The sequence below is a fragment of the Mytilus edulis genome, chromosome 11, assembly GCF_963676685.1.
Source record: "Mytilus edulis chromosome 11, xbMytEdul2.2, whole genome shotgun sequence".
Lineage (NCBI taxonomy): Eukaryota > Metazoa > Mollusca > Bivalvia > Mytilida > Mytilidae > Mytilus > Mytilus edulis.
Genome location: NC_092354.1, coordinates 15,874,403 through 15,889,025, shown reverse-complemented (window position 1 = coordinate 15,889,025; position 14,623 = coordinate 15,874,403). Strand labels below are relative to the sequence as shown.

At 30.6% G+C, this 14,623-nt stretch overlaps 1 protein-coding gene across 1 annotated transcript; it reads left to right on the top strand.

The window, feature by feature from the left end:
• Positions 1-4,678: 4,678 nt before the first annotated feature.
• LOC139494022 (uncharacterized) lies at positions 4,679-12,701 on the top strand. The gene is made up of 7 exons (XM_071282189.1): positions 4,679-4,721; positions 5,164-5,343; positions 5,906-6,082; positions 8,403-8,483; positions 9,058-9,087; positions 10,339-10,392; positions 11,333-12,701. Exons 1-7 carry the CDS (start codon positions 4,679-4,681, stop codon positions 12,553-12,555), a joined length of 1,788 nt encoding a protein of 595 aa, XP_071138290.1. The 3' UTR covers positions 12,556-12,701.
• Positions 12,702-14,623: the final 1,922 nt, after the last annotated feature.

The window sequence follows — 14,623 nt, the reverse complement described above, 5'->3', positions numbered from 1 at the left end:
CCAAAATTCCAAAAAGTTGTGCCAAATGCGGCTAAGGTAACCTTTTCCTAGAATAAGAAAATCCTTAGTTTTTAAAAAAATTCAAAGTTTTGTAACAGGAAATTTAAACAAAATGACCATGTAATTGATATTCCTGTCAAAAAGAAAAGAAAAGTCTTCAAAATGTCAGTTTATAATTTGCCATATGAAATCAATAACTGTACAAAAGTTTATCTAAAATATTACCCTGACTATCAATTTGGTGAGCGTTCATTTGTCTACGATACTTTGTGCTGTTTTAAATTCAAGGCATGCGGATGCAGTTGAGAAAATATATGTTTTATTCGTACGTGAGTTGTTATCGTCCTTTTTTTTTTTAGATATCACCGACACAGGTCAAGGAACAGAAGACAATACACTTTATCTTAACCTTAAATTAACAGGTATGAGTTTCAAATGTGTTGATATATGAACGATATTTAGAATTTATATATATCTTCATGCTATATTGCATAAATAGGTACAATTATGCCATGTTCAATGCGAGTTCCGACGCAACCAAGTATTCCTTAACAGGAAATTGAATATATGATAATCTTCATAACACGGCTTGATGATTTTCAGTGATTGAACCTAAAATTTTGTAATTATCATTATAATTTCTTTGTGTATAGCTTACTTTTCTGTTTTGAATACATTGATTCAATTGTGTATGAACAGTTGATGTACAGTTGATGTACAGAAAACAAGTATATCTATTTAATTATATTGTTGTGACTATTGGATAGAAATATCCTCTTTACTTTCAACATAGGTTTTATCGACCCAATTGTTGTTCAACTTATGAACTATTCTAAGGTAATTATTTGGTCAACGAGGGCGCGCTTTTTGTTGCGTACTTATCAAGGCAATTGATAACAAACATGTTAACCACGCTACAGTTTGTATGTTCCAATCTACCTAGGCAGGAGCCTTTATTTAAGTGGTTGTTGTTGGTTCATGTCTTTTTTATTTTTTTGTCGTAACTGTTTTGTGATAAATTAGTAAGTTTTCTCGTTTAAATATATTAACTTTTTTTTATACCATATCCCTTTTCCTTTATTTGGCCATAAATGTAAATATTGTGTTTTCTAGTTAAAGGCTATACTGGAATTATCCAAACACGTTATCCGCCATTCACTGTGCAATTCCTTTTCATTCATTTCTAAGTTCCCAAACACCAATTATAAATAATTGATACGGTCTTGATTCTTTTATGACTGACGAAAAAACTACTTTAGAAAAATATCAGACAGAGATTTAAAAAACAACAACCTAAAAATAAATAAATTAAATTGACACTAAAATGCAAGTCCTTTATTTCGACAGAGGGAAATTGGTTTAAAAAGAAGCATTCCGTAGGCATAAACAGACGATGCAAGTTTACTTATCAATTACGTTTCAGTGGCAGTCCAAATTTCCCCGACCATCATCCCGGATGGCCTCTATTGTATCAACCTACCTATTGTATTTATTGTAAACTTGTTCTCGTCCTGAATATCCAGAAAAATTTAGTTCCTGTAGACATTTTTTTTTCAATATACAACCGCTGAAATCTTATAAAAGTATCAAACATACAACTTCTTATTTTAATTATTATTACTCTTTTATATAATATTGTTTTAAAAAATAAAAAAAAAATATATGCATTTGACACAAACCGAATATTTCTTTTGCGGTCATATTAATACTTTTACAACAAAAACTGGAAGTTTAAGATTTTGAGACAAAAGTTAAAAAGTAATTTATATTATTGATCTGAAAATGTAATCTCTGGCAGTATATATCTTACTTGTTATATACTTAGATATCATAGCAAAGAGCAATTAACTCGTATGAACAATTGTTCAAGAGTCTCATTGATTTATAAATGGTTAATCCCAGATTATAGAAGTTTATGTTTAGTAGTATCATATTTGTAAAAATATATGTATACTGTGTACAGGCTGATTTTCAAAAGAGGGACGAAAGATACCAGAGGGACAGTCAAACTCATAGATCGATAATAAACTGACCATGCCATGGCTAAAAATAAAAAGACAAACAGACAAATAATAGTACAGAAGACACAATATAGAAAACTTAAGACTAACACGAACCCCAGCAAGAACTGGGAGTGATCTCAGGTGCTCCGGAAGAGTAGGCAGATCCTGCTCCACATGTTGCACCCGTCATGTTGCTTATGTTATTACAAATCCGGTAAAAAGTCCAATTCGGTAGGTCACAATCCTGAAAAGAGAAGGGTTAAACTGCGTGATGCTTTTTAAGCAGTTTCAATAAAAAGTCCAACACACGAAAGCAACAAATTAAATCATCGATAGTTAACTTTATTTTGTAACATCCTTTCATCCTGAGACACCTGATTTTTTCGGCTTTGAACTAGCTTTCAGTAACTATGAATACTCTTAGGATCTGTACTTTTTTGTGGTTTTGTCGATAAATAACATATTTGTTTTTAATTTATTGTTTAGAATATCAGTCCAGCCTGAAGTTTTCTTATCGGAACTATTGCATATTTGTAATAGTGTTATCTTTTATAATTTTATATGCGTTATGTGTTTTGTTCACTGTCGAAGGCTGTACGTTAACCTATCATGGTAAAATCGTTTTAAAATTTGACCGATATTTGCCTCATTGGCAATAAAATCACAACTTTTTGTTTATAAGTAACTTTCTGACGATTAATTTTGTTTATACAATAGATACTTATGTTGAGGCTATACAAAATTTGGACAAAAGAAGACCTGGAGATTTAACAATTCAAACTGGAGATATAATCACCTTTGTGAAAGAGCATGAAGATGGATACATGGAAGGGAGACTAGGTGAAGATGAGGGATTATTTCCTGTGTCCTCAGTAAAGACATGTGAGATAGTAAAACAAGGTACAAAGATGCGAAAGTTTGAACTTTAACTATAAAAAAGTTTCTGTCAATCAATGAATCGAAGAGACTTTTAGTTTCCATTAGATACCACTTTTTTTGGAACCACGCACGAACTGCTCCTGAACTTTATAGCACTATCAATTCCTTTTGAAATGACGTAATGAATTGATTTAAAAGCGGGCGAAGCCTAAGTTTTTAATAAGACGGTATTCAAATGACACCAAGCTTACGAACAACATTGATGTCATCACTGTTGTTAATGACAAAAATCTTTTATTGTTTTCTAAATTTTTTTTACAAAGAAATAGGTTATACAAATAGTGCAAACATGCATCAAAGACCCTTTAGCCCTTATTCTTTAAAGGAAGCAAAATAAAGATATTTTCTAGAACCAAGGTTATGCAAATTCAAAAGACTTGATTTTTTTCCTTAATTTTTTCTTTTTCTTAAATTGATTCAAATCTATCAAATATTTGTACCAAAAAATATTTTCACTTTATGAGTTCATAGTTACATACAATATCATATATTGTAGACAAACGTCTTCGAATAACGCGACGAACACTTGATGCTAGTACCAAAACCAATACCTTGGATTTAGAAGTTGGAACTATTGTTAGCTTTATCAACAAATCAAGTGACTGGTAATGGGTTGAATATGATGAAAAGAAAGGATGGATTCCTGTAGATTCTACTGAAAAGTTATCAGACATGGCACAAGGTAAACGGAAGGTTTTACTAACCAATACATGCAGATATGTAAAAGAAAATTAAAAAAGGGTTGTATCTTTTATACACCGGATATATTTTAGAGTTTTGTATATGTGTTTTATTGTCTAACGAGTAAGTTTTGTCGTATTGTCCTATTTTGGTTGTCTAGGTTTCTCCCCCAAGGGTATCAACGGTCTTGTAGTCGTCACTTAAATGTTGACATCAAATAATATGAATATTGTCATAATTGTAAACTTAGTGTTGTAACGGATTGTGTGTGATTTTCTACCTATAGGAAGATTTTATTAGGCTGTTATTGACAAAACCTTTCAAAATGTTGGGGCCGCAATTACATTTAACTTTTTAACTCATAAATCAAAAATAAACATGCAACGACATGGCAAAAAATGAAAAAGACAAACAGACAAATATAAGAACACAAGAAAAACATAGAAAACTAAAGACTGAGCAAAACGAACCCTACCAAAACTGGGGGTGGGGGGGGGGGTATCAAGTGCTTCAGAAGTGTATACATATCCTGCTCCACATGAGGCACCCTCGTGTTGCTCATGTTATTACAAAGCCGATAAAAAAGTCTAAATCGGTAGATCACGTTCATGAAAAGGGAATGCGATTGTAGTTACGACGTAAGAAACATATCTGATTTCATCTGTGAAACGGTTATCCCATTAAAGTCAACCAACACGTGAGGGCGTCTGTAAAATTTACGAAGGGATGATCTCAACTTCGCCAACTGCAACCCTCTATCAAAGAAATCATGATAGGAAATACAAGCGCAGGAACATCGTATCAATATGGAGATATATATATACTCCGTATGCAGGCTCTGCTGGAATGTTAACGTTGCTACATAGAAATGGAAAAGGCTTATATATATGTATCTACTAACGTTTTTGTTGAAAAATCATTCTTAATGTGGTCAAACTATGCATTACACGACAATACTATGACATTATTCATATCTAATGATCACATGTAGAATTCGTAGCTTAAGTTAATTTGTAATTCTAATTTTCCTTTTGTTTTATTTAGAATGTTCACACATGGCTCCTAATATTCCGCCGCGTCAAGTAAAGTGTACCTCAAGTAAGTTGTTAGAAAAATTGCAAGGTATATAAAACCTTAAAGAAAAAACAATTAAACTGATTGCATATTAATGTGTACAACTTTCATTTTAATGAATTTTAAAATGTGTCATTTGGTGACCTGAAGTTACGATTCCAATTGCTTACTAAAATTTTGGTCGAAAATTTGAAGAAAAAAATTGTGTTAATGAAGAATATTTCTATACACATATAATTGATCGAGGAGTGGGTTCAATGTTTTTTTTCTTATTTGTATTCTTTGTCAATTACAAAATGTTACGTATATATAACGCCTGTATTAATGAAACACGATAACATCTCTACTGCCATAATTGCCTAAAGTTTTCTTTCGTTTAAATAATATAAAATATGTTTAAATAAATTCTTCTCTATTGTCATCATTATGAGTTAGTGAACAAATTCCTGTCTTTATTGTCTTGCAGAGGAGTTTGTAGAAGCGCTAGTGGATTGTAACAAAAGCGAGAAAACGTTTCACAAAGGCGATATCATTACTGTTACTGATAGAAAAAGTGATGGCTATAGAGACATAATAGAAGGACGAATCGGTACAATGGAAGTAACATTACCTGAAACACATGTAAAACCTTACGATAAGAACCCAGGTACTATTAAACTTTTTTGTAACTTAAGAAAAAATGCTTTTGTTTATAATGTGTGTGTGTGTGTGTGTGTGTGAGAGAGAGAGAGAGAGAGAGAGAGAGAGAGAGAGAGAGAGAGAGAGAGAGAGAGAGAGAGAGAGAGAGAGAGAGAGAGAGAGAGAGAGAGAATCGCCCTGTTTCATTGATATTTGCTGATTTAGTTATAAATATAGACCTGTTTCGTTCTGCTATTTTACTAGCAAGGAGAAAAAGATGACATATATACCAATTTAAAATACTATACCACTTAAAATAAACTGAAGTATTGCACTAGTAACACACAGACAAAATCACAACTATAATGGCAAAATCCAGTATTTTAAAAAAATTATACGGAACTTTATCTTGAATATGGAAATAAAAACGCATTTTAGTCAGAAAGGAAGTTTTAAATGCATTATGCTATTACGAGAAGTCGTCGAAAAAAATTGTTGCCAGTTGAAACAAAAATGAAACAATAGTTTTTTTTCAATTACGAACACAAAGCTGCTTAATGTTAAACATTTTAATTACCTGTAATTTTCAGAAAGATCATTGCTAGTTATCGCAACCCACCAGTGCAACTATGATGGGATAATAAAAGTTGAGTTTGGAAAAAGAGTGAAACTAAAAAATAAATATTTAGATTACTACTGGGTGGAATTTGAAGGAAAAGAAGGATGGATTGCAGTTGACTGTGTAGTTTTTGCACCAAGAAATGAAGGTAAGTTAGGTCCATGAGGTGACAATACAAAATGGTAGTCGGCAACAAGACAACCTTTATGAAAAAAAACCAAAAAAAACCAATGAAACGACAGAATGTTCATTGGAACTAAACAATTTACAGAAACCGAAATTTTAAGCAACGTTACCATGACAGTCTTTAAATGAACTGTTAGCAAACGTTGTTTTGTGTGTTTCTTTGTTTACATATTGCTTTTTTTTAAATTTAATTTTGTATTATGAAATTTATAGTATTAGACCAATTCTTTCTCGCATTACGCAAAATCGTTTCTAACATTACCAATTGAACTCTCCAAATTTTTTTTCTAGCAAAAACATTTTTACAAAAACAACTAACATTCTTAAGCATGGTTAGTAATGCAAATACATTATGGTACCTTTTTAACATTTCTAAAATAGCTCCAATAGTATTTCTAAGTAGATATAAATAAATGTGTTATGAGTGCCAATGAGACAACTCTCAATCCAAGTCACAATTCATAAAAGTAAACCACTATATGTCAAAGTTCAGTCTTGGATCACACCGAACAACAAGCTATAATGAGTCCCTCAAATTTCTAGTGTTCAAACTGGAAAACCACGGTATCATCTATATATAAAAACTTGCTACGAGAAACACTTATTAACCACATTAACAAATGACAACTACTGAAAATTAGATTCCTGACTTAAGACTGGTGTATACAATTGCAGCGATTTAAACGGTTTAATGGTATCAAAACCTTCCTCCTTATCTGAAAAAAAATTAGTGTAACATCACAACATAGAAAGACACACTATAAAAATCAACTGAAATTGCTTAAATCAATAAAAAAATAGTAGCACAAGTAAACATACACTCAACGAAGAAATTTGGTCTATGATACAATATAAATACAAAAGAAAAAAATAAGTACATGTATCAGGCCGATCATCTACATTTGTTTTTCACTAATGTCTTTGGCATAATCAGTATTATTCTTCGTATACAAGTAGAATCATATGAGTTTCTATTGTTCTACTGTTATCTCCTGAATAAAAGACAAATAAAGCTAACAAAACCATGGACGACAACATGAACTGTTACTGGGAGAATATTTAAATTTACTTTAAATTAATTTTAAAGTCTTATAGTCATACAGTCATTTCCTTTTCTTTTTAATAATTATTCTTTATCACAAATGTAAGGCCTTACTCAATGATATCGGTAAACCAAATAGTGATTAGCACATTCGGCAATGTTCAGCATTCTCTTAATATATTTTCAAATATTTTTTTTGTTGTTGACCATTTAGCAAGGCTATCTAATAAAAGTAATTATATTCTTCGCTTTACTTTTACCGATAAAACCAAAACATGATTTAAAAAATTAAAATCCCAAACACTTCAAATGAAGAAAAAACAACTGTCATATCCCTGACTTGGTACAGACATTTAGTTATCTTGGAAATGATAGAATGTATTATAACTTAGCTTAAGGTAGATCATAAGTAAATATTTTTTGAGACAGAATTTTCTTATACTTAGCCAAAATGAATATTTTACTATGCTCTTTTCAAAAATGAAATAAAAAGTATGGGTCACCGTGCTATTTTTCAAGCTACGAGTCGTTGAAAATTGCCTAAATTTGGTTAGATTTTTCATGGAAAAACACATTTGTGTGCAAAAAAAATCTATGAGATAGAATTTTGAAATACATTGTGAAAAGATAGGTTTTGTAATATGTTTAAGAAAATAAAAAGAAAAAATGGTGTCACCGAACTTGTTTTCTTGCTATAAGTAAAAAAAAAAAATTTCCCTATCAGTCCAGTATGATTTTTTTACTAATAGAGTTATCTTCCTTAAATGGCTCATTTGAAAAAAAATGATTCTAAAAGCAAAATCAATTATATTTGTTTAAATATTTTGAATTATACAATAAATTACCAAGTTTTCTTTATATTATTAAACAGTCTAACGTTTAAATTGCAAATCTGTCTTCAAATTTGCAGATTTAGTCAAATAACGAGACCGATTTTTTACTGTGATTGTACAATCCAAGATGGCGGTATACCATGTATCTACCTTAACATCTCACTTGAATGACAGTTGCATAAGTTTTGCTTATATTGACAACAATTATATTTTATAGTAAATCGAAAGATTCTATTTATTCTTTTTTAAAGTAGTGGAGAGGAGTAGATCGTTTTTTTCCCCATTGGTTAATAATATATTTGTTTTTGATGTATTTTTAATATTCACCACAATCAGCTATAATAACTTGAAATTTAGACTACAACCGATTTATATGAAAATTTGAGTTTCTATTTAATGCTTGGTAGAAATAAAAGACAATGTCATAGAGCCATCATCTCCAACTAATCCCGGAAAAAAATCTAGTAAAAATTGGACACAAAGTATAGGTAAAATATGTTATATGCTTTATTCTAGATTCAAATTTAGTATTGTTTTTTTTTAATCAATGAAATTAAGTTAATCGTTAATAGAGTTATATAGAAAATTATTGGAGACATTTGATTTACAATTTTTCAGTACAAAAAGATACTGCATAAACAAACAAACAAGTAAAAAATATATATTTCTGCAACGTTACAGACAAAAGATTACTTCACTCATTAAAATAAAATACCAATACGTTGTAGGAGATATAATTTTTCAACTATAATCATCATTATTTACTATTAAAATGATGTTGAATTTTCTCTTTTCATACTATGCTTTTACATTGGCTTTAATATAAATAATAACTAACTGCCTACAAATTAAATGTTAAAAAAATAAACAATATCCTGATGTAGTTAAGACATCTTAAGTGGTTAAAAACGTCAAAACTGGCCTATCTTTCATGAAATTATCGACAAGAATTGTTTATCGTAATATCGAGCTCATGAACTACAGCATACTATCTTTACCGCTAGAGATCAATAAAATATCAGTGAAGTTTTGTGATTTTTTTTATTTATGTTCTTTTCTCAGGTGCTGGACCACCACTTCCACCAAAACCAGGTAATGATGGCAAAGTATAATATCGTTTAATTTCAATTGTTTTATTATCATAATTGATTAAGTTGGTAATCGCGAGCTTTGTCTTGTCGCTTTCAATTTGCTGTTTGTCATTTGTATATATGATTTGTCGAAATAATAATAAAACCTGAATAATATTAAGGTCGACGAACTCACTCAGTATACAGTAGTGAGCTGAAACTCTATAAAAGCATGAAAAATTAAGGGTAAACTAAACGACACGCCGAATATATCTCTGATAGAACTTTCGTTGTAACCTTGGATAATTCTTTATACATTGCAGAGTAAGAAATTTACATCTGGTCTTTAAAATCCTTGGTTCCCTGTTGTGAACCCCTAAACCAATGACCCTTATATCAAAAAAACATCCAGATGACGACAATTCATGAGCATAAACACTATAGACAAAGTTACAATCGTGTTTACATTTTGTTTGATAAAATTCAGGCTATATCAATGTAGAAAATGAATGATCGAAATTATAGAATTTTATTGCAGTAAAACCATTTCTGTGTCATAAACATATGTCTTGGGTATTTCAAAACACCATTATTTTTTATTTGGGATTTCTATAGAAAATTTTTGTAATCTTGAGGTTACATGGTGACTTAACCTTGTACACAGATAAAATAAGGAGAGAAATTAGATTGGTTCATTTGAAACAAGGATAAATTCTGCACATTTTTTTGAAAAGTGCAAATTTAACAAAGACTAATAGGGGAAAATCAATGGTGGTATTCCACCTTTAGAATAGGTTTGAGAATATCAAAAAGGAAAAGAAAGATCTCTGCACGTTTTTTGCGGCTAAAATACAAAATAGCAAACATTTCATTTAGCTTCCTTTAGAAAATGCACTATTTTAGGGTCATAACCCCTTAAAGTGCAAATTAAAAAAAATCAAACAAAAACAATCTTAGCTTGTAAAAATATCAATATTTGTAGTTTCAAATACTATTAATTTATTCTTTGAGAATTATAATTCACATTTGTTATCTGCATTTCACATCAAATATTGCTATATTGATTAAAAATCTGGACCGTAGGTTCTCTATTATTTACAACCTTAGATGTCGAAAATCATCAATTCAACCTAAGGCCCTGAAATTATGGTCATGGGTATTCAATTAATACCACTGCTCGCAAAAGAGGTCAGTAACATTGGAATAGCATTTGTCCATCTTTTGAAAGGACATATACTTTGTATGTAAAGCATATTTTGTTTTTGTTTTTCAGTTAAACAAAGCAAGTACTTGTCTTTTAAGAAAGTCAGTACATCTCAAAGAGAAGGTGAGTAACATTACCTAGAAGCTGTTTCTATTCATCCGAGTCTTGGAAAACTATTGTTCCCTTGTACTTGATAATATTATCGATGTAAAAAATGGTTTTCCTCGTGCTTGGAAACAACTTCGAAATATTTGTTTTTAATGTCTTCCAAAGGCAGAGTTTATGTATGAAAGAATACACAAGACAATGCTTGAGGGACTATCGCAGAAAATATAGGCAACATTATCAACATAAACCAAAGAGCAAAAACAAAATATAACACAGCACAGAAAATTTCAATTTGAAATTTTAATGAACCTTTATAGTAATAATGACTGGACAAATATGGTTTTATGTAATAGTCCAGAGTATCTAAGATTATAAAGAATGAGCAAGAATAAGTAAGAGCTGCATTCATCTGCATCTTTTAAACTTGCTTGGAAAATAAGCAGGCATCTTCTATCCAATCATCAACTATTTGGGAAATTGATATATATGTTAAAGTATCACGTCAAACTATTGTGTTTGTATGTGTTAAATACCCAATTTTGTTTCAATACGGAATTATCGAATTATGTTTCGCTTGCTATAAAACCATTTTTAACCCGCCATTTTCTTCGGAAAATGCCTGTACAAAAGCAGAATATGGCAGTTGTTTTTTTTTTTCCATTCGTTCTATTGATTCATTTGTTTGAATGTTTGACTTGCTCACTTTCCAAGGACTCCAATTGTTTTTTAAAGCAAAATATAGCTGTTGTTAAAAGTCGAAACAATTACACAAATAAGTCAAAGAAATAAATAATACAGTAATGCAAACTCTGAGTTCACATACTATAAAACTATTCTTTTATCCTTAGACATTTACTGATGTTAAGCGGTATCAGTTTAGCAAAAAACGTATTGTAACACCAAACAAACTGTTCATATTTTTCATTATTATGTATATATTTATTGGCTCTTTTAGACAAAAAACAAGACATTCGAATCATCCTTCTAGGAAAAACTGGATCAGGCAAGAGCGCTACAGCAAATTCAATCGCGGGAAAAGAGGTTTTTGAATCTACTATCAGTGGCCAGTCTGTTACAAAAAAATGTGAAAAATCTAACAGCATATGTAATGGCAGACAAATTGTATTAATAGACACACCCGGCTTGTTCGATACAAATTTATCTCATGAAACAATTCAGAGTGAAATCATTCGCTGTGTTCATTTGTCTTTACCAGGGCCACATCTATTTTTGATTATAATGCAAATTGCAAGGTCAACGAAAGAGGAAACCGAGGCTGTAGAAAAATTGTTTGAAATTTTTGGTACAGATATGGGGAAATATGCCTTGATAGTGTTTACAAGATCAGATGAATTGGAGAGAGAAGGGAAAAGTATCGCGTCCTATATTGAGAAAACAGGTTCACCTCTTACAGATTTCATCAGGAAATGTCAGGGTCATTACATTGCAATAAACAACGCTGCAACAGGTCAGAACAAAACTAAAATGGTGACTGTCTTAGTAAATCTTATAACTGATATAGTTAACAATAACAACGGAGGTTATTTTACCAATTCTTTAATAGATAAAGCAAAAGAAGCGCAATCCGCGGGAAATCAAGAAGAAAATCAACATCGAGTAGACACACCATGTGATAACCAAGACGAAGAAGAGGACGACGATTCCGACGTTGACGAAATCGACGCTGGTTCTGTAAAAAGTTGTGATTCCGGACTCTCCTCCCTGAATCAATCTATATATGATGAAATATATGGCGGATATACTGCTAAGGAGTTTCAATTGAATGAAAGTATGCAGGATTCTGAGAGTGAAATAAATAGCATAGAGTCAGAAAAACAGAAACTAGAAAAACAAAAGGATAGAGATATGAAGAAGATTGAGTTGCAATTGGAAAAGAATAAAAGGCAGGTTAAAGAGGTCACAGAAAACCTAGATCTTTTGAATACACAATTTTCTAAATTGAAACAGCAAAAGGAAGGCGTAAACAACAGTTTCAAGGTCGACATTGGAAATTGTGATACAAAATTAAAGAACTTACGTACAAAACAAACAAGGTTTTTGAAACAAAAGAAAAATCTTGAGCAGAAAAAAAGAAAATCCAAACAAAAACTTTCAAAAGAGACTAACAGTCTACAAAACAAGATGGATACAAATGAAAACGGCTGTGTGATGATGTAGAAATGGATTTCAAGGTTCTTTGATATAATTGAAAAGCACATCTAACGGTAAATATATGCCAGCGTGAACAATTGCTTGGAATTTATAAAGTAAATAACAAAAATTACGACCTCCCGAGAAATGCAGTATTTAATGGGAAAATTAAAAGCCCATGCACATCTAACAAATGAAAAAAAAAAAAAAAAAAATGTAGAACTTTCATTTTGCAAAACGATTTCTGTTTTTCTTGCAAACCAATTATTCCCAGTTTGGACATATTTACTCTAGATCTATACATTTAACATACATAATCATTGATATAATCAGGAGCATATAATAATATAGCATAAACATATATTATAGCAAAAACATATATACATGTATATATAGGTGTTTGATAAAATGAATACAATTTATATGGTGTATATTTTTTTTTTTTGGTATCTGGTACGTAAATGTACAATTACAATGGATAACAGATATCAAAGCATTTGTTCTTCCGTTATGCAATAGAAAATCTTATTTTTTGGCAAAATGTGTAAAGATGAATTTTTGAATTTCAAAAGGTAAGGGACAGATGACAGATTTCTGAGGATCATGAGGAACATATGTACTTGCGCTTCAAATTTTATAAAAAAAACCCAGTTTAAAACAATACACTTAAAAGCAAATTAACCCATCAAAGATAGAAGGATTAAAATAATTGTGTTCGCAAAACGAACATTTTACTACAAAACACTCAAAAATAATATCCTATAAGTAGTCATTTTTTTTACTATAGCTTTAAACACAATTGTTTTGGAAACTTATTGTGATAAGCATCGATAGATGTGTTTTACAGCAAACTTCAAATGACATGTGTACAAAATCTACTAATAGATTAATTACTATGGTAACAAATCGTAAACGGAGAACATATATGGGTAAAGTTATTGTAAATATAATAATGCAATTTGATGCGACTTTCATACAATATAGAAGTTTAGCGCTATAAAAACAGGTTCAATCCACCCTTTTCTACATTGAAAATGCCTGAATCAACATGATCAAGTCAGAAATAGTATACCGTATAGCGGGTTATTTTCGCGGGATTCCAATTTTCGCATATTGTCGCAGATAGAACAGAATCGCCAAAAAAATATTCTGCCCATTTAAAAGTGTACATATAAAGGTATTGATAAAAATAGCAAAATGTTACACCAGCTAAAATAAGCCGTTATACGGTTGTTGTGTCCACTCGTATCATCTGTTTCATCATTTGATTTTAACATTTGATTAGGTACTTTTCCTTTTGAATTTTCCTCGGAGTTCAGTATTTTTGTGATTTTACTGTTGATGCATTTCTCCTACGACAAATATCACAATTTCACCAAATGAATTCCATGGTTCATTTGACTAATACCACACAACGATACACCTTTATAGAACTTTTTGAACTTGTTGAACAGATGTTAGTGACAAGATAGCGAAAGTTTTAAAAGAAAAATGTATTCTTACGAGGATGTGTATATTTAAAACGTATGTATAAGCAGGCAAACATTTTTTGGAATTATTTTGAAAAATATCTTGTGACAGATGTTATGTAATTATTAGTTTTTACCATTTAAGAAGATGCTATCCCTTTATTTATACATATACATGGACCACACGCATCAAATATGCGACATTGTACTTGGAGTTTAATTCTGATTCAATTGATCTAATGCATGAGACATTTATTGATGATACATGTATTTGTAAACGCAATATATATTTTATATGTTTGTTATTCGTTTTTCTGATTAAAATTTGATTTTAGAGTTTTTTTTATCTTTATATAATAGGGTTTATTAATAAAATCAAAGACTTTTTGTCGAGTTCTTCATATTTTGTCTTTGCATGAATTTTCAAAGCGTTTTAATTTCGTTCTCGAATATTTAAACCATACTTTGCCGTTTACAGCTATGAAATATACACAGTAAAAGAACCTTTTATTAACATTACATGTATGAAAGATACTCAGATAGTGCAGACAAACTTTTTCGGAGTCTAGCTACATGTATTTTTTGGAGAGGCTTTGTACCCGATTTTGTATTTAAAAGGTATGTAA

Excerpts from the sequence above, each read along its gene's own strand:
- LOC139494022 (XM_071282189.1), top strand. The coding sequence starts at position 4,679 with ATGGCTCCTAATATTCCGCCGCGTCAAGTAAAGTGTACCTCAA. Across the intron at positions 4,722-5,163 it reads TCAAGTAAAGTGTACCTCAA|AGGAGTTTGTAGAAGCGCTA; the intron begins GTAAGTTGTTAG and ends ATTGTCTTGCAG. Across the intron at positions 6,083-8,402 it reads TTTTGCACCAAGAAATGAAG|AAATAAAAGACAATGTCATA; the intron begins GTAAGTTAGGTC and ends AATGCTTGGTAG.